Source organism: Mobula hypostoma, chromosome 4 (genome assembly GCF_963921235.1).
Source record: "Mobula hypostoma chromosome 4, sMobHyp1.1, whole genome shotgun sequence".
Lineage (NCBI taxonomy): Eukaryota > Metazoa > Chordata > Chondrichthyes > Myliobatiformes > Myliobatidae > Mobula > Mobula hypostoma.
The window spans coordinates 80,068,504-80,095,431 of NC_086100.1; the positions used below are offsets into that span (position 1 = coordinate 80,068,504).

Genomic DNA, 26,928 nt, shown 5'->3' on the forward strand with positions numbered 1-26,928 from the left:
CAGGTGTGCTAAACCCCAGTATCTGAGAGAGGTTTTAGGGGATTTTAAAGGAGGAAGGAGGCAGAGAGAATGAATCTGAGCTTGGGGCCTGAGCTGCTGAAGGCAAAGCTGGTAATGTTGCTGTAAGTATGTCTAGGTATATACTTGTAGCGGGAATGGAAGGAAGAATTGATTTTTCTGAATTGTTGGAGGAGAGTTGAGAGATAAGGAAGAACTAGGCCCTGGAAGGAATTGAAAACAAGATGAGAATCTTAAAATCAGAACGTTGGTTGTCTGGGAGGCTTATAATAGCCAGCAAGCATAAAGGTGATCAGGTGAACAGGTTATTGAAATGCCCCATATTTACCTGTGCTGATTTTCATTATAGATGGTCTGCTATTGTTAAGAGGGGATACAGGCTACTGAATTCAAAGAAAGCTAATGACAATATTTTTGCATTTTCTTTCATGTTCCCATGGTTACTGTCTTGTGGTGAGGTGAGTTGGAGGACGTAGAAGGGCAAGCTCATTCAAGGGTGCAACCTATCAGCCCTTTTCTTTCAAGTAGTAATTTTTGCATGCCCTTCAGAGTAAAACTATATAGGAAATATGTATTAAATTTGTAGAAAATTTGTAGATGTATCATGGTCATTTACAAACTGGCAGGCTTGAGTTTTGATGTGATTATTGCCATTTTGTTTGGTGATGTGCCATATGAATTTTGTTAGTCCTCTCCTCCTCTGGGGGCAATGACAGATGCACACAGATTAACCTTTATGTTCTTCACAAATGCCACTTTATCACAATATCATTCATCTCCATTCCCTCCATGATGTATGCTTTTCTTTCCCGCAACTTTGAATTTTAGCTATACTTATCTAATTGATTTAGGGAAAGGAATAAGTCATATTCCCTCTTGAAAATATTCTGCAATTTGTGCCTTAACCTGCATCCCAATTTCATCTGTCTCTGTACTTTCATTATGTTTAATGTCATTGCTGTACAGTTTGTTGCTGAGCAATTGGAGCCAGTTACATCTACATTCATAAAGGTATTGCTGCTTTAATGAAATAACAACCATTTCCATGGCAATCTCGCCTTTTGAGAAACTGATGCAGACATTTGTCATGGTTTACCTTGGCATGCCTGAAGTTTTCCTGGTGTCATTTTTTGATTAACCTACATTATCATTCCAACATCTGTGGATAGTGAGAAACCTATGACAACTGTTTATCATTTCCAGTTAAACAAGAACAAATTTTGTAGCAAGCGATCTAGGAGATGTGAATAAAAGGTCCCTAATTTTACAATGAGGTACTCCTCTTTGCATCTCTCAAAAGAAGTGCACTGTAATCTCTGCAGAGTGGTGGCAGATGGAATACAGTCTCAGGAAATATATGGTCATGCACCTTGGTAGAAGGATAAAAGCATAGACTATTTTCTAAATGGGGAGAAAATTCAAAAGTCCGAGATGCGAAGGGATTTGGGAGACCTTGTGCAGGGCTCCCTAACGGTTAATTTGCCAGCTGAATCGATGGTGAGGAAGGCAAATGCAATGTTAGCATTCATTTCAAGAGGATTAGAATATAAAAGCAGAAGGTGTAATGCTGAAGTTCTATTAGGCACTGGTCGTATAAAAATGAGGGGGATCTCATTGAAACCTATTCACTGTTGAAAGGCCTAGATAAAATGGAAATTAAGAGATGTTTCTTTGGTAGAGGAGTCCAGGACCAGAGGGCACAACCTTAAAGTAGAGGGATGTACATTTAGAACAGAGATGAAAAAGAAAATTCCTTTAGCCAGAATGTGTGAATCTGTGGAGTTTGTTGCCACAGGTGGCTGTGGAGGCCAAGTCAGCGGTGGCATTTAAAGTGGAGTTTGCAAGGTCCTTGATTAGTCAGGGACTGAAAGATTATGGGGAGAAGGCAGGGAAATGGATCAGCCTTGATGAAATGGGCTGAATAGCCTAATTCTGCTCCTATGTGTTATGGTTTGGATCCTATTGTGACACAAGATTTGATCAGGTCAATGACTGTAGGGATGGGTACAGCCAGACATGCTGAAGACCACTGTGTTTTCTCTATATTTTCTTCATCTCTCCGATTTCTGTTACAGCTGCAAAGGAGTTTATTCCCTTTTTTTAATATAATTTTTATTGAGTTTTCAAAGTAAATACAAGAGAAAATAATATCTACCCTCCCCCCTCCCCTTAACCCTCCCCCCCCCGATATATACTCCTACCTAAAGAGAAAAGAAAAAAAAGGGGAAAAAAAGAGAACCACCTGAATATTGGAAGGTTTGTACATGCTCCACGGGATTAAAAATAAATTTAATATATATTTGCTATTTTCCCCAAGGAACCAAGATCTTTATCATCGGAGCTGTAAATAAGGGCTCCAAATATTCAAAATTGTTTCATATTTGTCTCTTAAAATCTAAAACATTACTTAGTTTCTCAACTCTCATAATTCCCTGGGAAATCTCTTTGAACTTCACCATGTTGCTATGTGTTTCCCTCCCAATCATCCAGGCAAAAAGAAAAAAAATAGATGAGATGCAAAAAAAGAAAAAACAAAAAACCCCCACTAATGTTGTGAATGAAAAGGTACACAACACTACCCCCCTCCACTGTGCGGGTTGTGGCTATTGCCACACTTGCACACATGAATAACGTAGCGACTGATCAGTATTTCTTCCAGCTCCCCCGTAACAAAAAATTGTATATGTATTTTTTTTTAATTGTCATTATTCCCAGCTAATATTCCTCAAATTTTAACCTTTCTTCCCCTCCCTCATATAATTAATAATATATTTATATATTCATCCACCTAAAAATCCAACAGGCCTAATCCTTGATCCAGTCTTCATCTTCAATCCATCTCGGTCCCCTAGGTTTGTTCTTGTATCTGGTGAATATTCAAAGAGTCTCGCACAAACTCCTCCGCTTTCCGGTAATCGTCAAAAAATCTTTTTTCTCCACCAGCCAAAAAAATCTTCAAGGTTGCAGGATAACGCAATATAAATTGATAACCGTGATCCCATAGGGCTTTTTTCACTGGATTAAATTTCTTCCTTCTCTTCAAAAGTTCATAACTTATATCAGGGTAGAAAAAAATTTTCTTCCCTTCTATCATCAGTGGCCCTTTTCTCTTCTTGGCAGCTTGGGCAGCCACCTGTAGAATCCTTTCTTTGTCCTGAAATCTTAAGAATTTTATTAAAATTGATCGTGGATATTGGTCATCTTGTGGTTTTGGTCTTAGAGCTCTATGTACCCGCTCAATTTCAATTGATCGGTCTTCCTCTTTCATTTGCCAGGTTTTCGGGATCCATCTTTGAAAAAATTCTATTGAATTATCTCCCTCTATACCTTCTTTAAGACCAACAATTTTAAGATTATTACATCCAATAAAATTTTCCAACACGTCCACTTTCTCCAAGAGTCGATTTCTTTCCTTGTTCCAGACAAGCACATTATTTTCTGTTTTTTCCACTGTCGTTAATATGCTCCATTGTTCTTTCCATCTTCTGAAGTTTCTTATCCATTTTATCCTGTCTTTTCATAGCTTTATCATAGCACATCTTCATGTCTCTAAGCTCTGTTCTTAATTTTCTTAGTTCAGCCGTTAATTGCAATAAAGCCTCTCTTATGTCTCTGTCGTCTCCTTTACTTCCAGTCTCTTCCAGTTCTTCCTCCTCTTCTTCATCTGTATTCTCTGCGATATCCAATTCTGACTCTGAGTCACTTTCAGTTGCAGTGGCCGTCGGTTCTTGTAGTTTAAATGGTGTCGATTTGCGCATGCGTACTTCTTTGTCCATGTGCAATTCCGGCATCTTCTTCCGAGAGACCGCTACCACCACCATTGCTCCCTGTTCTTCTACGCCAGAGATAAAATGCGTCTCCTGCGAAGGAGATCCAACCTGAATCCAAGGCTCCGTCGCTGAGGTAGACCCTTTTTTCTTCCCATCTCACAGCGACTTCACAAAAACAGACTTCTTCTGTTGCTGTTTACGAGGCATATTGTAGCATAGTCTTATGAAGTTACAAGTAGTTTTCGGAAAGTTTTTATTAACTTTACTTTGTTTAAATGGTACTTTGCTGATTTTTTACGGGAGAGCTGGAATTATATGTCTCAATCCCACGTCATCACGTGACACCCCCCTAGGATTTTATTCTCTTAACAGACTAACTACCCTGCTGTGTTCTTCAGTAGGAATGGTGTGACAGCTGTGTTCCTGACAGGTACAGTTGAAGTCAGAAGTTTACATACACCTTAGCCAAATACATTTAAACTCAGTTTTTCACAATTCCTGACATTTAATCCGAGAAAACATTCCCTATCTTAGGTCAGTTAGGATCACTACTTTATTTTAAGAATGTGAAATGTCAGAATAATAGTAGAGAGAATGATTTATTTCAGCTTTTATTTCTTTCGTCACTTTCCCGGTGGGTCCAAAGTTTACATACACTTTGTTGGTATTTGGTATATTGCCTTTAAATTGTTTAACTTGGGTCAAATATTTTGGGTAGCCTTCCACAAGCTTCTCACAGTAAGTTGCTGGAATTTTGCTCCATTCCTCCAGACAGAACCAGTGTAACTGAATCAGGTTTGTAGGCCTCCTTGCTTACACACGCTTTCTCAGTTCTGCCCACGAATCTTCTATCGGATTGAGGTCAGTAAATAATGTCAAGTCTGGTTCATCCTTGGGAGTAATTTCCAAACGCCTGTAGGTACCACGCTCATCTGTACAAACAATAGTACACAGCATGGGACCACGCAGCCATCATACCGCTCAGGAAGGAGACGCATTCTGTCTCCTAGAGATGAACATACTTTGGTACGAAAAGTGCAAATCAATCCCAGAACAACAGCAAAGGACCTTGTGAAGATGCTGGAGGAAACAAGTAGACAAGTATCTATATCCACAGTAAAACGAGTCCTATATCGACATAACCTGAAAGGCTGCTCAGCAAGGAAGAAGCCACTGCTCCAAAACCGCCATAAAAAAGCCAGACTACAGTTTGCAAGTGCACATGGGGAGAAAGATCTTACTCTTTGGAGAAATATCGTCTGGCCTAATGAAACAAAAATTGAACTGTTTGGCCATAATGACCATCATAATGTTTGGAGGAAAAAGAGTGAGGTTTGCAAGCCGAACAACACCATCCCAACTGTGAAGCATGGGGGTGGCAGCATCATGTTGTGGGGGTGCTTTGCTGCAGGAGGGACTGGTGCACTTCACAAAATAGATGGCATCATGAGAAGGAAAATTATGTGATATATTGAAGCAACATCTCAAGACATCAGCCAGGAAGTTAAAGCTCAGTCACAAATGGGTCTTCCAGATGGACAATGACCCCAAGCATACCTCCAAGGTTGTGGCAAAATTGCTTAAGGACAACAAAGTCAAGGTATTGGAGTGGACGTCACAAAGCCCTGACCTCAATCCGATAGAAATTTTGTGGGCAGAACTGAAAAAGTACATGTGAGCAAGGAGGCCTACAAATCTGACTCAGTTACACCAGTTCTGTCTGGAGGAATGGAACAAAATTCCAGCAATTTACTGTGAGAAGAGAACCGGCTGGTGGCACAGTGGCATCAGTGCTGGACTTGGGGACAAAAGGTCCTGAGATCCAATCCAGCTGGCTCCCCTGCACGCTTTCAATCCGTGCTGGGTTACGAGCCGGTGATCTCTTTGGAAACTCACCCAGCAGAAGGCAATGGCAAAGTACTGCTGTAACTTGCCTTGTACGTGGTACCCCACTACCTCTGAGAGGCGTGGAGGGGAAATTGTCCTCTAACTGGAGAAACTCCGGATGCGACGTACCTTTCCTTACTGGGAGAAGCTTTTGGAAGGCTGCCCTAAATGTTTGAGCCAAGTTAAAATTTTAAAGGCAATGCTACCAAATACTAACAAAGTGTATGTAAACTTCTGACCCACTGGGAAAGTGATGAAAGAAATAAAAGCTGAAATAAATCATTCTCCCTACTATTATTCTGACATTTCACATTCTTAAGATAAAGTAGTGATCCTAACTGACCTAAGACAGGGAATGTTTTCTGGATTAAATGTCAGGAATTGTGAAAAACTGAGTTTAAATGTATTTGGCTAAGGTGTATGTAACTTCTGACTTCAACTGTTACTGTAGAGGCAGATTATTATCTAAATAGAGTCAAGTTAGGAAAAGGGGAAGTACAACGTGATCAAGGTGCTTTTGTACATCAGTCACTGAAAGCAAGCATGCAAGTACAGCAGGCAGTGAAGAAAGCTAAAGGCATGCTGGCCTTCATAACAAGGGGAATTGAGTATAAGAACAAAGAGGTCCTTCTGCAGCTGTACAGGGCCCTAGTGAGACCACACGTGGAGTACTGTGTGCAGTTTTGGTCTCCAAATTTGAGGAAGGACATTCTTGCTATTGAGGGAGTGCAGCGTAGGTTCACAAGGTTAATTCCCGGGATGGCGAGACTGTCATATGTCGAAAGATTGGAGCAACTAGGCTTGTGTACTCTGGAATTTAGAAGGCTGAGAGGGGATCTTATTGAAATATATAAGATTATTAAGGGATTGGACACGCTGGAGGCAGGAAGCATGTTGCCGCTGATGGGTGAGTCCAGAACCAGAGGCCACAGTTTAAGAATAATGGGTAGGCCATTTAGAACGGAGTTGAGGAAAAACTTTTTCACCCAGAGAGTGGTGGATGTATAGAATGCTCTGCCCCAGAAGGCTGTGGATGCCAAGTCTCTGGATGCTTTCAAGAAAGAGATGGATAGAGCTCTTAAAGGTAGCGGAATCAAAAGTTATGGGGATAAGGCAGGAACTGGATACTGATTGTGGATGATCAGCCATGATCACAGTGAATGGCGGTGCTGGCTCGAAGGGCCGAATGGCCTATCCCTGCACCTATTGTCTATTGCTACTGAGAATCCTGCAGATCCTATTTTAATTCAGCAATCAGGATGGAAAATACTGTCTTTAAACATTGAGTTTTCCAATGGTGTTTTTTTTCTCTCTGGGGGAAGGTGTATTCTGCCAAAAGGGTGTTAATGTGAGGCTATTTCATTCTATCTTGCTAGTCTCCAACCTGCCAGCAGAGAGGCACAACACCTCATATTCCACCTTAGTCATCTCCAGCCTGATGGCATAAACATCAAATATTCTAGCTTCTAGTTAACACTCCTCTCCATCCCTCCTTTGACTTTCCTTATCCCTTGGCCCCATCACCTGTCCTCTTTTCCCTCCTCCTGCTGTCTTGATATGCCCATTACCCACATCTTCTTCCCTCCTGTTCCCCTTCCTCATTTTCATCCAATCATTGGTGGGAGGAGAAGATGGCGACGCAACGCAGAGTGCGCAGCTCTCCGGTGAAATTATATCATATTTGTAAGTAGGATGCCGTGCACAATTCTGATTTGATGGAGACAGACATGAGAATCAGAGGAACATCTGGAGAAAACTTCTGAAATGCCCGGTTCACTGCCGCTGTTACTGTGCGATTGAGAATCTCCGGAGGGAAGGCCCCAATACCCCCAGCTTTGCCTGTTGCTGGTGACCGAGGCTGGGGTCAAAGTGTTCGGCTGAGATGGTGCTCGGTACTCGGTGTCAGAGGGCTGATCAGAGGCTCGAAGTTTTCGGACGATTCAGAGTCGGACTGTGGTCAGGCATGGCAAGGGAGAGTTTTCTTCCTTCTCCCGTCTGCGTGAGATATGGGACTTTCGAGAGACTTTGAACTTTTTTACTGTGACCATGGCCTGTTCTTCATCAAGTTATGGTATTGTTGCACTGTTGTAACTATATGTTATAATTATGTGGTTTTTGTTAGTTTTTCAGTCTTGGTCTGTCCTGTGTTTCTGTGATATCACACCGGAGGAATATTGTATCATTTCTTAATGCATGCATTACTAAATGACAATAAAGGAGGACTGCTTGTCCTCATAATCTATTCTAATCATTCCATGGTCTGCTGTCACCTCCTCTCAGCTGCCTTCTTTTTCAGCCCTTTAGCACTTCCACCTATCACCTTCCAGCTTACTACATCATTCCCAGACTCCCCCCTCCGCCTTCTCCCACACCCGCACCTGAATTCAACTATCACCTTCCAGCATATTACATAATTCCCAGACTCCCTCCTTCATCTACTCCTACACCGGCACCTGGATTTAACCTATTTGACCTACCAAAGTACAACACTTCACATTTGGTTAGATTAAACTCCGTCTGCCATTTCTCCACTCATATGTGTAACAGAGCTATATCCCACTGAGTTCTCTGCCACTCATCTACACTATCCACAACACCACCAATCTTCATATCATATGCAAACTTACTAACCCACCCATCTACATTTTCATCCTGGTCATTTATATGCATCATAATTAGCAAAGGTCCTAGTACAGATCACTGCAGAACACCACTAATCACAGACCTCCAGCTCAAATAGCTCCCTTCAACAACCACATTCTGTCTTCTATGGGCAAGCCAGTTCTGAATCCAAAAAGCTAATTCACCATGGATCCCATCCATCTTAATCTTCTGGATGAGCCTCCCATGAGAAACCTTGTCAAACACCTTACTACAATCCATGTAGAAAACATCCACAGCTCTGCCTTCATCAATCATCCTCATCACCTCATTAGAAAACTCAAATTAAGTTACTAAGTTACTTGCCCTACACAAAGCCATACTGTTTCTCCCTAATTAGCTGATGGTTTTCCAAATGCTCATAAATCCTATCCCTATGAATTGTCTCTAGTAACTTCTCTATCGCTAATGTGAGACTCACTGGTCTATAGCTTCCAGGATTATTCTTTGTTCTTTTCTTGGATAATGGAACAAAATAAGCTACTCACTAGTCTTTTGGGAGCTTGCTGCGTCTAGAGAGGACACGAAGATATCGGTCAAGGCCCCAGCCATCTCTTCTCTTGCCTTTCTCAATAAGCTGAGGGATATCCCATCAGGCCCTGGGGACTTATCCACCCTAATGCTCCTTAAAAAGGTCTAACATTACTGCCTCCTTTACCTCAAAATGTCCTAGCAATACTCAATACACTCAGCAGTGGTCTCCCTATCCTCCACATCCTGCTCTTTAGTGAATACTGATGTAAAATACTCATTAAGGAACCACCCAAATCCTCTGCATCCAAGCAACAGATCCCCCCTTTATCTGTGAATGGTTCTACCCTCTCCCTCATTATCCTCTTGCTCCTGATGTATGTATAATATGCCTTGAAATTTTCTTTGATTCTACTTGCCTAGGACTTTCCATGGACCCTCAGCTTTCTTAATTCCATTCTTGAGATCCTTTGTTGCTTCTTTATAATCCTCTAGGGCTCTGTTTGATTCTAGTTTCCTAAGATTTGCATACTTCTTTTCCTTCTTGACTAAATTCATCACCTCTTTCAATATCCAAGGTTCTCTTACCTTCTGACTGAACATACATGTCCTGTACCCTGTGCAGTTGGTCCTTAAACACCCTCCACATGTCAGATTTGGCTTGTCCAAAAACACCTGTTCTCAATTAACTGTCCCTAGTTCCTGCCAAATGCTCTCAGAGTTCGCCCTGCTCCAAGTTAATACTCTCATGCAAAGTCCATACCTATCCTTATCTATTGTTGTCATTCAGTTATTTAGTCAATTCCGACTCCTAGTGACCTCATAAGGTTTTCATGGTAAGATACTGAAGTAGATTGCTAGGCCTTTCTTTCACACGATGCTGGTGCTGCCCAGATTGGGACCAGGCTGGGTTTGAGCTCAGGACCATCTGCTTTGAAGTCCAGTGCTGATGCCACTACACCACCAGCCAGCCCAAAGTAAGGAGTGGTGGTCATAGTTCCCTAACTTTTCACCCACTGAAGGGTTTTTCAGCTGATCAGGCTTACTACCCAGCACAAGGTCTAGTACAGCCCACCCTCTTGTTGGAATATCTAAACCTTGATTTCAGAAACCCTCCTGGATGCACCTAGCAAATTCTATCCCATCTAAACTTTTTGCATTCAGAAGGTCCCAGTTTAAATTAGGGAGGTTGAAAGCCCTCATGACCACAATCCTATTGTTCTTACACTTTTCATAATCTGTCTGCGTAGCTGTTCCTCATTGTCCAGTGGCTATTGAGGGGGGGAGGTCTGTGGTACAAACTCACTAGAGTGATTGTCCCTTTCCTATTTTTGAGTTCTAACCATAGGGACACAATGAATCAGCCCTCCATTTTGTCCCCTGTGAGTGCAGCTGTAATACTCTCCCTGAGTAGTAATGCAACTCCCCCACCTCTCTACCCTTCCTTTCTGTCTTTTCTAAAGCATCAAAACCTGGAACATTAAGCATCCATTCCCGTCCCTCTTTTTAATAGGAATCTGAAGAGAAACTTTTTCATCCAGAAGATGGTCCCTGTATGGAATGAGCTGGCAAAGGAAGTGGTTGAGGTAGGTACATTAGCAATATTTATAAGAGAGTTGGACAGATACATGGATAGGAAAGTATTCGAGGGTTATCGGACAGATGGACTAGTTTAGATTGGCATCTTGGTTGGCACGGTCCATTTGGGCCAAGGGTCCTATTTCTATGCTGTATGACCCTCTATGTCCTGTTTTAGGCAATTTGTGATATTTCTGCAAATGCGCGGATACAAGGATTCCATCCATGCCGAGCTGACAGGTCCCTTTCATGATTTAAAAAGTCAAATTTCAGATCTGACTGTGCTTTCCATCTTTATAATGCAGAAAACTGCATTGTTCTCTGTACCAACCTTCCTATTAAGACCCCCTGGTAAAACAGGTTTTCCTTTCTGTGACATAATAAGCATGCTGAAAAGGCAATGGCATGAGTAATTATAGGAACAGCATACACCAGTTAAAACCTCTACCAACAGTGAATGCACAGTCTAACATGGCAGGCCTACTGGGAATGTACTGTGATCATTTCAATGGCACTGCTTCAGAAGATTTGTTTACACGGAAACTCAAACATTATTTCTGTCAGGCCGTGTTTGTCAATTGGCAATTGTGAAGAATTGAAAATGAATTGTGTTTCTAGAATGCTTTCCTGCCACGCCTGTAAAGGGCAGTCATATCCAAGAGCAGCATACATCATAAACCCTTTATAGTCCACAAGAGTATTGTATTTGTATATCAAAGCACAACGACTCTTTCTCAGAATATTGGTAACATTTTACATCATGTTTCCCTTCTCCTCTTTAGACAAAGTTCTAAATGTCAGACATTGCATACCAGGCGCAAAGCCAGGTGTGTTATGGAGGTGAAAATTTGAGCATGTTGGTAGCTGGTGTCATACAATCATCATCTGAGGTTGAAAATGTAACATGAAAGGAGAAATACAAGAGATTCAGCAGATTCTGGAAATTTTGATTAACACACACAAAATGCTGGAGGAATTCAGCGTCAGGCAGCATTTATGGTGGTCTCAGTCATCGACTGTTTATTCCCCTCCATAGATGCTAGCTGACTTGCTGAGTGCCTCCAGCATTTTTTGTGTGTTAATCTGGATGAAGTTTTGGCGAGAAATCCTGCAGAACTGCTGTTGGTATATTTTGTATATTAGTGAGCAAGTGCCATTGTAGAGGGGCTGTTAAACGAAAGAGTATAAGTCTGTAAAAGAATGAGGTGATAAGTCTCATGAATAAATCACTCCCAGATTTACCTGCATTAGCTCAAACTTTCCTGATGAGACTCTAAACTATTTGTGGTTGCATTTGGTGGAAGAAACAATTGAGTGCAAAGCAGCTGAGCGCAGAACAGGGCTATATTCCACACCCAGACTTGGCAACGGATCTTTGGTTCTGAGCTGCTCCACTTTTCTCTGCCAAGGGGCTGATAGCCCCAATGCCCAGACAATAGTGCAGGGAGATAGCACACACAACCAATGTGAGGAGTCAGGCCTCAAAGTCCTGAAAGAAGTTCAGTAGTTCACCTGCATTAAGGTTGGTGAAGACACGATTACCCTCCACAAAAACACCAATAAGCTTGCAACTTGCTAAGTGCAATAAATTAACTACCACCAGACCTTCATGCATTTGCCGTTTGGAGCCAGATCTCACAGATTCTCGATGCTGACTGCCTACTATTCAGTTGTGACAGATAAAAAGTTCAAACAAACTTACAGAGTGCTCGGTAACTTATATGATTGTTGAATAGATGTTGACTATTTATTGGAAATTGGAAAACGGATAGCATTGATTGACAATGAACTTGTACCTATCTCTCCTTCTTCCACCCAACTTCTCCCTCAGCACAGAATCTCTTCCATTTAGGCAGTGTCTACATGCCTCTCACTTGGCCTCTCCTATCACCATGAGACATTAGGAGAACCACATGAAGAGGCATGCAAGAGTGGAATATAGATCATGGGCATGCTGCTGGGTTTGGATTGGCAACATGATCAACACAGATACGATGGACTGAATGGCCTGTTCTATAATTCTAGTTAACTGGTGACATGAAATGGAGAGAAAGAAAGATGAATCCAGCTCCAAGGTGCTATAGATATGGAGTTTGCTCAGACTAGTGTTTGTTTTTTTTCCCCTAATATGATCATAGTGGCCAACCCCATTTGAATGTTTGCTTGCAAAATCATCCTGATAGCAAGTGGTACTTCATGTCCCCATTTCCACTGCGATGTAAACTAAAGCCAGAGTGCCCAGTTCATTTGGGTGCTCCAGTGGAACCCAAGACTGTAACAACAGAAGCTCAGACTGCAGTCATTGCAGTTCCCTGTATTAGTGATCAAAAATGCTTTGAGGATGCAACTGCTTATCGTGATTACTTATGTCTTCCCTGGAAGACTGGCAGCAGTTGCATGGTAGAGGCATTATTTGCTTCCTTCTTTCAGAGAGAAGGTCTAGGCATTCCCACCATTATTACTACTCCAGTGCACTAAACATTGCTGATATCTACACAGCCCAAACCTGCTGTTTATGCAAATATCGTGGTTGGAAGCCAGGCCTCCTTGTCCCCACTGCAAGCCCTAATCCTGCAAGTTCACCTGCTTCCTCTTCCACCGTCCATCTTGTATGAGTCCTTCCATCTCCACCAAGGTCATTACAAGAAAGCAGGCAAAGGAACATTTCCGACAGGCACAAAGAGAATGCACAAGAGTGAATCCTGGTTATGTTTGTGGTTGTTGATGTGACGTGGTCAGATATGTATCCATTATCATCAAGGTGTGGCTGGGTGAGAGGAGTAAAGATGGCCTACTCCTGCTCCTATTTCTTAACAGAAAGTGTAATAAACGACCAGCATATCAGGCAGTATTTCTAGAAAGAGAAAGTTCACATTTCAGATCAAAGACTTTTCTTCAGAACTGGGAAAGAGAGAACTTACTAGTTCTAAGTTACAGAGAAGGTGTAGGGGAGGTTTGAAACGACAATGTTTATTTTCATATGCAAAAGTATATGTATGCAAAGTTGCATTGAAAAACTTACTTGTAGCAATATCACAGGCCCAAAGCATCATATAAGCAGTATTCACAAGAAAAAACATAAATTAAGTATAAATTATACACAATTTTTACAAGAAATCACAGATAGAATAAAAATAAAGCCCATTTTAGTGCAAAGTGCACATAATGTTGTTCAACTGTAGTGATTAGGGTCTTGCCAGTTGATTCAAGAACCAAATGGTTGAAGTAGCTGTTCTTGAACCTTGTGATATGGCATCAAGCTTCTGTAACCTCAGCCTGAAAAGGGCTGCAAAAAGATGGCAGGGTCCAGCGAGTTAGGATCTTTAATAGATGTAGCCTTCTTGAAGCTATGGCACAAGGGAATACCTGTGAAAGAGTGAGGACGAGCTTTCAATGAGGATAAAGCGAAGAGATCATCAGGTTGAATGTCTCTTGGGGTAGCTAGAGAGTGAGGACACAAACAAAAGAATGTATAGGTTGTACTAATTAAGAAACTTTGATCCAATATTACAGGTGGATAAATTAGCAACATGAGTGGTCATTTCCTAAAGGGCAATAGTGCCAGGAGTTCCAGCAGTGCTGCAATACCATCAACAAAGACAGTTATATACAAAGATGGCATGCAACCACACTCAAGGCACTTTGAACTGATAAAGAAATACCAGACTTCCCATTAATATTCTGTCTAGATTTGAATCATTTTTGAAAGTATTACACTGCTGTCCCTCTTAAATATCGGAAAAAAACTGCAGATGCTGGAAATATGAAATAACCGCAGAGCCTCCTGGTTCTGCAAAATAACAGGGGATATAAAGCATGTTAATCTTTAAAAATTTAATAAAATTCAGAAAATTGCATTTACTGCACAACTGTCAAACAACTAATTTTAACGTTGGTTTACCTTGAGATAAATGATTCCTGAAGTCTTGAGGAAAAGGCACACTATATGTTCTTTAATGTTGTAAACACACATATAATGTAATACAAACTCTTTCCAAAACTTACTATAGGTGTTTGAAATCTGCAGCTATTCTTTCAGCAAGATGGAGAGAAAAAATTCTTTCAACATTACCAGTACAAACAGTTGCTCCTCCCTTCCACAATGCCATTTTAGTGCAGGTATTTTGGGGCAGAAGAACTTTTCGCTCATCATGTCCAAACACAGCAGAGACCCATTTCACATCCATTATGTCAAGGCATTCACAAGAGGCCATGCTCATTTATTTCAGGTATTCATCAATGACCCAGAAAATGTTCAGAAAATAGAAATTGTGGCAGCTGGAGGGACACTGAACAGAATATAATAAAGTTTCACCTGATCGGTAAGTCAGAAATGTTTAAGATAGAAACTGAGTTTTCAGCTAAATTCAATAGACTGAGGAAACTAAAGCAAACAAATTGGGGAGCCTTGTTCAATAATACTTAAAGTGAGCACATATTTAAATATGTGGCTTTATCAATAAAGATATATTTTCAACAAGAATTAGCTCTGATTATATGGTTAGGTGTGAGATTTAGGAAAAGTTGGAAAAGGTTAAATTGGGATGAATATAAGAAAATAGAGAGATATTAAAGACATAGAAACTGACTTAATTAAAACCTGTGTGGATGAGTGTGTGCCTTGGAGAACAAACCGTACATACCTGAGTTCAAAACTGTGGATGAACCAGGTGATTCATAGTCTACGGAGGGCTAGATCCGTGGCATTCTATTCTGGAGATCCAGGACTATACAAGAAAGCCAGGTATAACTTACAGAGGGCTAACTCAAGAGCAAAAGAACAATTCCAGTTGAGGTTTTAGGCGGATTTGGATGCATGTCAACTCTGACAGGGTTTGCAGGCCATTGCTTCCTACAAAGTGGAAATTTAACATCATGAGTGACTGTGAAGCTTCTCTCCCAGATCAGCTGAAAATTTTTATACAAGCTTTGAAAGGGAGAATAGAACTACAGCATTGAGAATCCCTCTAGCATCCAGTGACCCCTGTGATCTCTGTCTCGGAGGCCAACACTAGAACATCTTTCATGAGGCTGAACGCTTGCAAGGCGACAGGCCACTGTGGGGACTTGGTAGGGCTCTGTAAACTTGTTCCAACCAACTGACTGGTGCTTTCAAAGGCATTTTCAATCTCTCTTTGCTACAGTTGGAAGTTGCCACCTGCTTCAAAAGGGAAACAATCATGCCGCTGCCCAAGAATGGCAGGGTCAAATGCCTTAACAACAATCGTGCAGTAACACTCACACTTACCATGATGAATTGCTTTGAGAGATTGGTTTTGTCTAGAATCAACTCCTGCCTAAGCAAGGACTGGAACCCCCTGTAATTTGCCTATTGTCACAATATGTCTACAGTGGATGCAATCTTATTGGCTCTTCACGCAGCCTTGGAGCACCTGTTCAATACTATTACTTATGTCAGGCTGTTATTTATTGACTACAGCTCAGCGTTTAACACAATCATTCCTACAGTTCTAATCAAAAAGCTACAAAAGCTGGGTCTCTGCCTCTGTCTGCAAATCGATCCTTTACTTCCTCACTGGAAGACCATAGTCTGTGTGGACCAGAAATAACATTTCCACATCACTGATAATCAACACTGCTGCGCCTCAGGGATGTGTACTTAGCCCACTGCGCTACTCTCTCTACATCCCATGACTGTGTGGCTAGGCATAGCTCAAAAGCCATCTATAAATTTGCTGATGACCCAACTATTGTTGGCAGAGTTTTAGATGCTGACAAAAAGGGGTAAGGGAGAGAGATTGATCATCTAGTTGAGTGGTGTTGCAGCAACAATCCTGCACTCAGCATCAGTAAGTCAAAAGAATTGATTGTGCACTTCAGAAAGAGTAAGATGAGAGAACACGTGACCAACCCTCATTGAGGGATCAGATGTGGAAAGGGTGAGCAATTTCAAGTTCCTGAGTGTCAACGTCTCTGAAGATCTATCCTGGGCCCAAAATATTGATGCAGTTACAAAGAAGGCACAGTAGCTATATTTCAATAGGAGTTTGAGGAGATTTGTTGTGTTACCAAAGACTCTCACAAATTTCTACTGATGTACTGCGGAGAGCATTCTAACTGGTTGCATCACCAACTAGTTTGGGGTGGGGGACACTGCACAGAATCGAAATAAGCTGAAGAAAGTTATAAATCAGTCAGCTCCATCATGGGCACTAGACTCCATAGTATCCAGGATATCATCAAGGAGTAATGCCTATGAAAGGGCGGGATCCATCATTAAGGACTCCCATCACCATGGACATGTCCTCTTATCATGCTGCCATCAGAGAGGAGGTCCAGGAACCTGAAGGCACAAACTTAATAATTCAGGAATAGGTTTTTTCCTTTTGCCATTAGATTTCTGAATGGACATTGAACCCATGAACACTGCCTTCTTTTTGTACTACTTTTTAGTGTAATGTATTTAATGTATTACATATACTATTGTAATTTACATTTTTTATTATTATGTATGCATTGTACCGCTGCCACATAACAACAAATTTCATGGTATACACCAGTGACGTTGAACCTGATTCTGATTCTGATTTTGAAATTGCTTTGAAGCAGAGATGGCACAATTGTCTGGTTGGAGAATATAGGAGTGAAGTCTACAAAAATGCTCATTAAAAACTGCTATCACAAAATTGTAAATAATGCCATCAGATATGTATTTGTGCAGAACAATGTTGTGGTGGTTATTATAACACTATTAAAGCTCCAGTGGCCAGGGTTCAATCCTGTGGCTGTCTGTAAAGAGTTTATAATTTCTCCCGTAGGTTTTTTCCCGGTGGTCTGGTTCCCTCTCACATTGGAAGAATGTACAGGTTAGTTGTGGTAGTGGTCACAAGGGCCCAGTTGGGTAGTGTGGGCTCCTTGAGAAGGATGGTCCTGATTCCAAATAAACGTTCACTCCCATCTCTCAGCCTAGATGCTTGCAAATGCTTGCTTCAAGTAAAGATGAGTCTAGTTTGACAATCACCTCGCCAAGTGTGCTGGCATCAGACCTTGGGTGCAGCTACAAGCTGGTTTAGAGGGCAGCATTATAAGCCTGGTTAAAGAGACAAATTCTTCACAATTTGCACAAAATGAAAGAAAGAAGTAGAATTGTGCAGTGGAAATATAACTGCAAAATTCAATGCATTCAACCACTTCATTGACAAATAGCATTCATAATTTAGCATTTAAAAACATGTGGATTTCTGAGAGCCATTTTTAATTTGCTATGCACTCATCCATAAAATGGCTCTCAGAAATCTCCTTGTGCTACAATGCTAAATTATGAATGTTATTGTCAATAAAGTGGCTGAATGAATTGAATTGTGCAGTTATAATTTTTCCACTGAACGATTATAATTCTTCCTTCTATTCTGTGCAACACTTGAAGAATCTGTCTCTTCAACCACACTTTTAACTCCATGCTAGCTTCTAGCTGCACCCAAGGTCTCATGACAATCTCAGATGATTAGCATTTCCTTACTGATCCAAATTTCAAACACTGCTGATAGTTTACTATGTTTTGAACCAAACTCACCTGTTTAGTGCAGCCATAAAAAATTCTTAACACTGTTTTAAAAATATCCACACCTCTCTCTCTCTCTGCAAGCTTAAGATTGATCTCAACATCAGTCACCCCGTTAACACAGTCAATATACTGTAGATTCAGAATCACAAGACTTCATTCAATCAATTCCCTGTATTCTATGGTAAGTGCCAATCCAAAAGTGGAAATCCCCTTGATATATTCTGGACTTGCAAAAACTGAAGTTAAATTTCCATAATAAAGACCGTTAACTTAAAAGTTGTAAAGAATCAACACAAATCCCAGAACAGGGATTGAACTGGCTAACAGGTAAGACGTTATGATATTTTATATGCATTATTTAAGGAATGAGGATGTATTAATGGGTCGATTGCGCTTTGCTTTTTGCTGTTTTGATTTGTACAAGTTAACTGCAAATTGACTGATCAAAGGCTATTCAAAGCAAGCAATACAGCTAACTGAATAGTTCGTGTCTTTTGTGCCATTTAGAAGTTTCCTTCTTTCAACTGAAAACCGTGGTGGCATTTTGCAGAATCAAGTATAATGTCTATATTGCTGAACGTTAATTATAGAGGGACAGGATGCATCTTACTGAACATCGTATGCAAACTTTAAATTTGTGCAGTCTCATGTGGGATTAAGTGCAATCACATCCCTGCATTCTGCAGAGACAAGTGAAAGGTGACTACTCATCTATTTTTTTACAATGTGTTAAACTTAATGATGTAAAATGAAAGTAAAATGCAAACTTTATTGAATCTCCACAAGACCATAAAATCGTAAGATATAGGAAAAGAATTAGGCCATTTGGTCCATTGAGTCTTCTCCACCTTTTCATCATGGCTAATCCAGTTTTCCTCTCAGTTCCAATCTCCTGCCTTCTCCCCGTAACCCTGTCAAAAATCTACCAACCTCTGCCTTAAATATACATAAAGGCTTGGCCTCCACAGCTGCCTGTGGCAAAGAATTCCACACATTCACCACTTTCTGGCTAAAAAAATTCCTCCTCATCTCCATTCTAAAAGGACATCCCTTCTATTTTGAGGCAGTGTCCTCTGGTCTCATTTGTGGCATTTTGTCAAAGGCCTTCTGAAAATCCAAGTACACAACATCAACCGATTCTCCTTTATCTATCCTGCTTGTTACTTCTTCAAAGAGTTGCAGCAGATTTGTCAGGCAAGATTTTCCCTTGAGGAAATCATGCTGACTATGGCCTGTTATATCATGTGCCTCCAAGTACCGCGAATCCACATCCTCAACATCTTCACAACCACTGAGGTCAGACGAACTAGCCTATGGTTTCCTTTCTTCTGCTTCTCTCCCTTCTTGAAGAGTACCGTGACATTTGCAACTTCCCAGTCTTCTGGAACCACTCCAGAATCGGGTGAATCTTGAAAGATCATTACTAATGACTCCACGATCTCTTCAGCCACCTTTTTCAGAACTCTGGTCTGTACACCATCTGGTCCAGGTGACTTACCTGCCTTCAGACCTTTCAGTTTCCCAAGAACAGTCTCTCTAGTTACAGTAACTTCACATACTTCATGACCCCTGACACCTGGAACTCCTACCATGCTGATAATATCTTCCACCTTGAAAACTGATGCAAAATACTTCTTCGGTTCATCTGCCAGTTTATTGTCCCTCATTCCACTGAAACACATTGCATTGTGGTTTGGCAGTGGGTAAGTTGCTTGACAGGCTGTTTGGTTCCTGCTATATTCTGACGGCTTACTTTGGACTCCCACTCCCACTCTGCTGATGGCAGGGGATTCAAAAATGACAAAGGAAAGAAGTCAACAGAGAAAAATAAAGAAACTTACTCCCCATGGAGTGAGGGTGGTGGGGAAGCTGTGTGTTACAAAAGAAAGATCTGGGGTCCTGATCATACTTGCAAATATGCACCTGAATATCAATATTTTGGGAAGTTGGTATTGGATCTTGTAATTGCACCTCATGAAATAATTGTAATATTTGATCATCATTAATTGGACCATCAATACATATTCATTAGGAGTAAACACAGGATATATCTAGATATAATGGTTATGCATCTGCATTTCTTAAACCACCATCGTCTTTCCAAATGATTGCAAGTGTACAGCAATGGAAAGTCAACTGTGGTAGAAGGTAACTTCACCCAGCATTGAACATATTAACTGAGAAAAGAGTGCAACAGTCAGAAGAGGGTTTTAGTAAGATGTAAACGGCCAGAAGTGATAACCACACACCAAGAAATAGTGCTAGAAAAGTTTCAATGGTCTTAACGTATGTTCAGGTTATTAAAGGTATTAGGTAAGTTGCAGAACCTGGGTACCCCACTGCTGCAATTGGATCCTTAACTTCCTAACTGGAAGACCACAATCTGTGCGGATTGGTGATAACGTATCCTCCTTGCTGACGATCAACACTGGCACAAATCAGGGGTCTGTGCTTAGCCCACTGCTCTACTCTCTATATACACATGACTGTCTGGCTAGGCATAGCTCAAATACCATCTATAAATTTGCCGACGATACAACCATTGTTGGTGGAATCTCAGGTGGTGATGAGGGGGCGTACAGGACTGAGATATGCCAACTAGTTGAGTGGTACCACAGCAACAACCCGTCACTCAAAGTCAGTAAGATGAAAGAGCTGAGTGTGGACCTCAGGAAGGGTAAGATAAAGGAACACGTACCAATCCTCAGAGGGATCAGAACTGGAGAGAATAAGCAGCTACAAGTTTCTGGGTGTCAAGATCTCTGAGGATCTAACCTGGTCCCAACATACCGATGTAGTTATGAAAAAGGCAAGACAACGGCTATACTTTATTAGGAGTTTGAAGAGATTTGGCATGTCAACAAATACACTCAAAAACTTCTATAGATGTACCGTGGAGAGCATTCTGATAGGCTGCATCACTGTCTGGAATGGGGGACTACTGCACAGGACCAAAAGAAGCTGCAGAAGGTGGTAAATCTAGTCAGCTCTATTTTAGGTACTAGCCTACAAAGTACCCAGGACATCTTCAGGGAGCGGTGTCTCAGAAAGGCAGCATCCATTATTAAGGACCTCCAGCACCCAGGGCATGCCCTTTTCTCACTGTTACCATCAGGTAGGAGGCACACACTCAGCATTCAGGAACAGCATCTTTCCCTCTGTCGTCTGATTCCTAAATAGATAATGAACCCTTGGACACTACCTCACTTTTTCTAATATACAGTATTTCTGTTTTTGCACTATTTTTAACCTATTCAATATACATATACTGTAATTGATTTATTTATTTCCTTACTTATTTATTCTCTCTTCTAGATTATGCATTGCATTGAACGGCGGCTGCTAAGTTAACAAATTTCACATCACATGCCGATGATAATAAACCTGATTCTGATTCTGAATCTGAAATTCCATGTGTCTGCAACCACAGCATCATTGCTGTATATTTATCAATAGAACAAGGTTTCATCTTAATTTTGTTTTCCTTGAGGACTATGATGGGACAACTAAAACCAAAACTTAATTGGCTTACACTTTGAAATTGATGGGACATTGAAACCTGTCTGAAATCTTGAGTGAAATGTCAAGGAACAGGATGAGTCCAGCTCTAATCTTAGACACTTCAGAGAGAGGCTGGTGTCATCAAGGTTAAGAATAAATGCAGAATAAGAGAAATTTGTATTGGTAAAGTAATGGTATTGGAAAAATTAATGGGACTGAAAACTAGCAAATCTTTTTGAAAAACTGTGTTCCAAGATCTTACAAGAGTTGGCTCTGAAAATAATGGATATACTTATTGTATTTTCTAAAAATCCCACAAATTCTAGAATTGCTTCCATAGTTTAGATGGGAGCAAACATAAAAAAGGGAGAGAAGTGAAATGTATTTAAAATACTCTTAAATAACTGGTATAAAAGTTGCTTGAATTTATTAAAGATTCAAAGATCCAAATATTCAAAGTACATTTATTATAGAAGTATGTGTGCAGAATGCAACCTGAGATTTGTCTTCCCACAGACAGCAATGAAACAAAGAAACTACATGCAACCCATTTGAAGAAAAATTTCAAACCCACAATGCACAGTAAAGAACAAATCACGCAAATGGCAAAAACAAATGACCAAAGTCACATGTAATCCTCTCACTGGGGCTCATATGCAAACCTGCCTTGATAGATAACTCTGATAACAGCCACGTGACTCCACGGTGAGAGGGTCACCTTTAAAATAAAATGTGTCTAGGGTCAGTATGATTTGGGTTTCAACCAAACAGGAAAGTTATGATGTTCCGATGAAAGGAACCTTGATTTGAGTGAATAACTGTTACTCATGCTATTAAATTCTCATCACCATTTACCGGCAGAACTTCCTATCCTGGACTCCTTCACCTCGCAAAGTATTCCTTGCATTACCGTCTTCCCATTGGATCGAATCCTGCAGGCATCTTCCCAATCGTCTCCTCTCTGCATCTCCCACCAAAAAGACCACAAACTAGACTACTGTCCATCAAGAATCACTCTCCGCCCAGCTCTCTCTTGAACCTTCTTTCCATCCCACCATCCTGATTGGCTGACACAACATTCCTAATTCATACAACATGGCTCCTTATCTTTAGCAGAAGCCAAAACACTCTCACCAGCAGAATATACTGCTTTTACAGAAGAGCCAGAGTTTTACACATAGAATATAAAACACCAAACCATTAAAGTCATTGAAAGACTCCAGGCATATTCAATCCAGCTCAGTTTGGCCAAACCCAGCACTGAGAGATATGTTATCCTGAGGCCACAGAGTTATTCCATCCCAATCAAAATTGCACAAAATAGCAACAAGAAAAGGAGAGACCAGAAACCAGAAACACATCATAATGTGAACTAGAATCCAAACAATGTTGATTAAACATTGCCCATGAGCCAAGTCTCCAGCACCATCAAGCAAGAGGGAGCAGGAGACCATCTGAATGCAGGGATCTTCCTCCAGGAGCGGTAGACAAGAGGCAGAAAGAAACTGTCACATGCAGACACCTTCCTCCGGCAACAGTGAGCGAGAGGCTGGTAGACAACACTGAATACCTGCTCACCCTCTGCTCTCACCTTGATGATTTCAAAATTCCTCTATGCTTTAATCAGTGAGAAATGGAATCGATCGTGGGTTTGCTCCCCATCTCCAGGTTTGTAGGCCTTGAGCAAGAAGCCTGGAGATGGGGTGCTTTGCTTGAAACCTCACAGAAACTGCTCTGAGACAACAAATCACTCAATCAGTCCGAAAACACACCACCAAAATGTAGATCAAATGCTCCAATGGTAGCAGAACCACATTTGAAAGAAAAAGAAGTAAAAGAAGTGAAAGAAGCAGCTTCATGAACTAACTGGAAGATGCCCCCCTAGGTCACACTGTTCACTGGCGCCAACTTCTTCTGGTTTATAATCAGGACAATAATAATTGTTTGGTCTGGGTGAATATGAATTTATGGAAGGGAAATCATGTTTGAAAAATCTGTTTGTTCTCTGAAAACAGATAAATGAGAACAAATGGATACACTGAAACATATTATATATCAGTAACATGCATGCAAAAAAAAGAAATTACATGGAATTAAAGATAATATACGAATATGGATTGAGGAGTTGAAAGAGAGAGTAAGAATAAATGAGTCAATTTCAGGTTGGGAGACTGTGGTGACCAGTGGTGTGCCACAGAATTGGGTGCTGGATTTCCTGCTGTTCACAATCTATATTTCTATGAGGGGCTGCAGTGCAAAGTGTTTCAAGTTCTCTGATGATCCAAAGCTGGATGGCAGTGTAAATGCTGAGGAAGATGCAGAGCAGCATGAGGAGAGAAACATTATCAAAGTTAATGGATGAGGATATACATAAAGAGGAAATAAGAAGCAGATTATTAAGTTTGTAAGTAGAGTCTCAGGGAAAGGTGACTGGATGCATGGACTATAACCTTCTATATCTTTTCTCATTATTGCATTTATAACCACACTACCACCACTTTGGTGCACACACAGCCTTCTGACAACCATTCAGTGAGACTGTGGTGACATGAGAGCATAATTTGAACTAAGACTTTCTGAGCCCTAAGAATCCTTCAAAGGAGTCCACATTCTCTAAGTGATCAGCCAGCCATCAGCTTGTGTGCAGATACTGAGGAAATGTTGTCAACCTGACAAGATTACATGAAACGTAAGTGTATGTATGTGTGATTTTGACTGATAAATTTGTATGAAAACATTTGGAATGTTGCTTTGGTATATTTGTGGTTTCATGATTTGTGCCCAACTGGACAATGAAAGTGATGATATCATATTGATTTCTTATCAATAATGAGATCTAAATGTCTCTGGGAGTTTTAATCATCCCTTATTGTCATTGAAGGCATAGCTCTCTCTGCAGTTCTTCCACTGTGTTATAAAATGGATGCTGTAAACTGTCACAATGTCTACACAGGAACAATGGCATGAATTATCAATTTGATCTGTGGTTTGAGGCTCCCTTACAGGTAGCAGAGTGTATGGACAATTGCTGGTTTCTCTTTTTAGTTGGTAAAGTTGAAACTTGTTACCAAAGAATCCTGAATATGTTGCTGTCATCTGCTTTGTCCATGGTGAACTATGCCGTGTTAATGGACAGCAGTAAATTATCAGGGCATGCGGTTTGGAAATTATCGGGGCATTCAAGCAAGCTGCCTTATTGGAGTTTTTCACATGCTTGGAATTGTGCTTATGACCTTTAAAATTTGTTATGATGGTTAGATGTTCACTGACAGAAACATAAACTCATAGAACTGCAGGAGTATGAAATGAGGTGAATATTTTCCTCACTCCTTCTAGCCTCTGCCATTTGTCTTCTAGTTCAGCGGTCCCCAACTACCAGGCCGTGGACCGGTACCGGGCCTCAAAGCATGTGCTACAGGGCCGCGAGGAAACAATATGATTTGGCAATATGAGTCAGCTACACCTTTCCTCATTCCCTGTCATGGCCACTGTTGGAACTTGAATGCACGCAAGGTCATTACCCGTGCGTCATCCATGTCAGTGCGGGAAGGAGATCAACTCCTCGAGCTTGCAAATGACGGTGGACTGAAAAGTACGTTTGACATAACATCTCTGCCGGCATTCTGGATCAAAGTCAAGGCTGAATATCCTGAGATAGCCACAAAAGCACTGAAAACGTTGCTTCCATTTCCAACATATATCTGTGAAGCGGAGTTTTCTGCAATGAATGCAATGAAAACTAAATTGCAGAATAGACTGGACATAAGGAACTCCCTTCGAGTATCGCTGTCTCCCATCACCCCTCGATGGCACCGTTTTGTTACAGGGAAACAAGTCCAGGGCTCCTACTGATTCAGCGATATTGGTGTGGTGCAATGATTTTATATGTTTATGAGGGGGAAAACATGTGCTGTGTGTTTAATATCCAAACGTTACTTAAAATGTTATGATGCTATTGACTTATAAGTGACTTATAATTGACTTATCACTATATTCATGTAAGGAAAATATGTGCTGTGTGTTTAATATTAAATTCGTTAGATAAACCCTTTTAGAAATGAAATGGAAATGAAATTATCATCTATATTCCGGTCATGATTAACACCCCCCCCCCCCGCCAACAGAATCGCCAAAAACGATTTGTAGGAAAAAATCAGCACGGACGCGCATGTGCAAAGTTGCCCGTGCAAGGCTTCATAGTCATAGTAGTCTTTCTCGGGGTAAGCTCAACGTATTTGATGGCTACTCTTGTCCGTTGGCAACCCTACCCTCCCACCGCACCCCCCCCCCCACAGGTCAGCCGGTCCGCAAGAATAATGTCAATATTAAAATGGTCCGCAGTGCAAAAAAGGTTGGGGACCCCTGTTCTAGTTCACTCCATTACTGAGATTTTTCCACATAGCCCTGAAATACTCACCCCACCCCCCCACCCCTGGTATCTATTCAATTTGTTTTCATTCAATATGCAATTAATGAAATAATATATCAAAAAGCTTACTGGAGTAACATGGGACCTGCCAACATGAGCCTTCAAGATAAACTTTAAATGAGAGCATATATTTCCTTGCAAGTAATTCTACTGAGTGGTCAATCTTGGCATTTCTTCCCTCAAGTCCAGTTACACTTTGCACAAATGAGTACTACTGTCTGCTCTGTCACCTCCTATGGGAAATTATGTCTTCTTTTGGTAATTAAGATCTGAGATGGAATTCTACCCATACAGAGTAATTACAGCTCCTAAAAATATTCAGCATTGAAAAATTAATGTATATTCTAAAGCAAGACACAAACAAAGATCAATTTTGAATATACCTGCTCAGTATATGCACTGAGTTGATCACAAAGGAACACAAAGTAATATAATGCATCTCGGAAAATGAAGCTTGGAATGATTGAAAGTATTGCAACAAGAAAAAAATGCAAGGTTCCTGACAAGAATTTTAAAATGACATTATTTCCCTACAATGTGTAAAATTAGCTACATACAAAAGTGGATTTTATTACTTACAAATAACCAGCTTTCTTAAGACTGGAAGGCGAGAATTAGATATTATGCCAAAGACTGAAGATGCAAAATTGATTTTCAAGCTCTTTGCCCTGAGAAGTATTTTGCATTAAAAATTTAGAATAATTGCATATTTTAAACTTTTATAATTAATAGATTTTCAAATTGTGAACGAAACAAAACTTTCAAGAGACTGATCAGATCATAACCAAAAGCCATTGTCTTCAATTACAACAATTCCCAATATAGAGAGGCACTTTCTGGATCCATTGACATAGTTAGAGAATGGGGTAGAAATTTTGTTAATGCATGAGCTTTGTAACAAGCATGCCCTCCTTTATCCATCCACACATAACAATATGAGAGCTTCTTAAAATGGTAAATAAAGTGAATTCTCGTCCAAGATTGCAGGTATCCAAGTATTATCCAGACTCTCCGGTGAGTTAGAGGTTGGAATTGCTCTGTACAGTTAGTAACACAGTTTTAATGTGATTAAAAAATCTATCACTAAT

At 40.7% G+C, this 26,928-nt stretch overlaps 1 protein-coding gene across 9 annotated transcripts; it reads left to right on the forward strand.

The window, feature by feature from the left end:
* Positions 1-26,928, forward strand: LOC134345415 (SCAN domain-containing protein 3-like). Of its 9 annotated transcripts, none has more exons than XR_010017689.1 (6): positions 1-122; positions 10,321-10,393; positions 14,615-14,707; positions 17,165-17,212; positions 18,418-18,609; positions 21,226-26,928. XR_010017689.1 is itself a non-coding variant. In XM_063046044.1 (3 exons), the coding sequence occupies exons 1-3, from the start codon at positions 70-72 to the stop codon at positions 25,261-25,263; spliced, it is 621 nt and encodes a 206-aa protein (XP_062902114.1). In that variant the 5' UTR covers positions 1-69; the 3' UTR covers positions 25,264-26,928. The 9 variants fall into 9 exon arrangements, 1 of the variants encoding a protein (XP_062902114.1); XR_010017690.1 differs by lacking the exon at positions 17,165-17,212 and having other exon boundaries at positions 21,226-24,100; positions 24,769-26,928; XR_010017688.1 differs by lacking the exon at positions 17,165-17,212.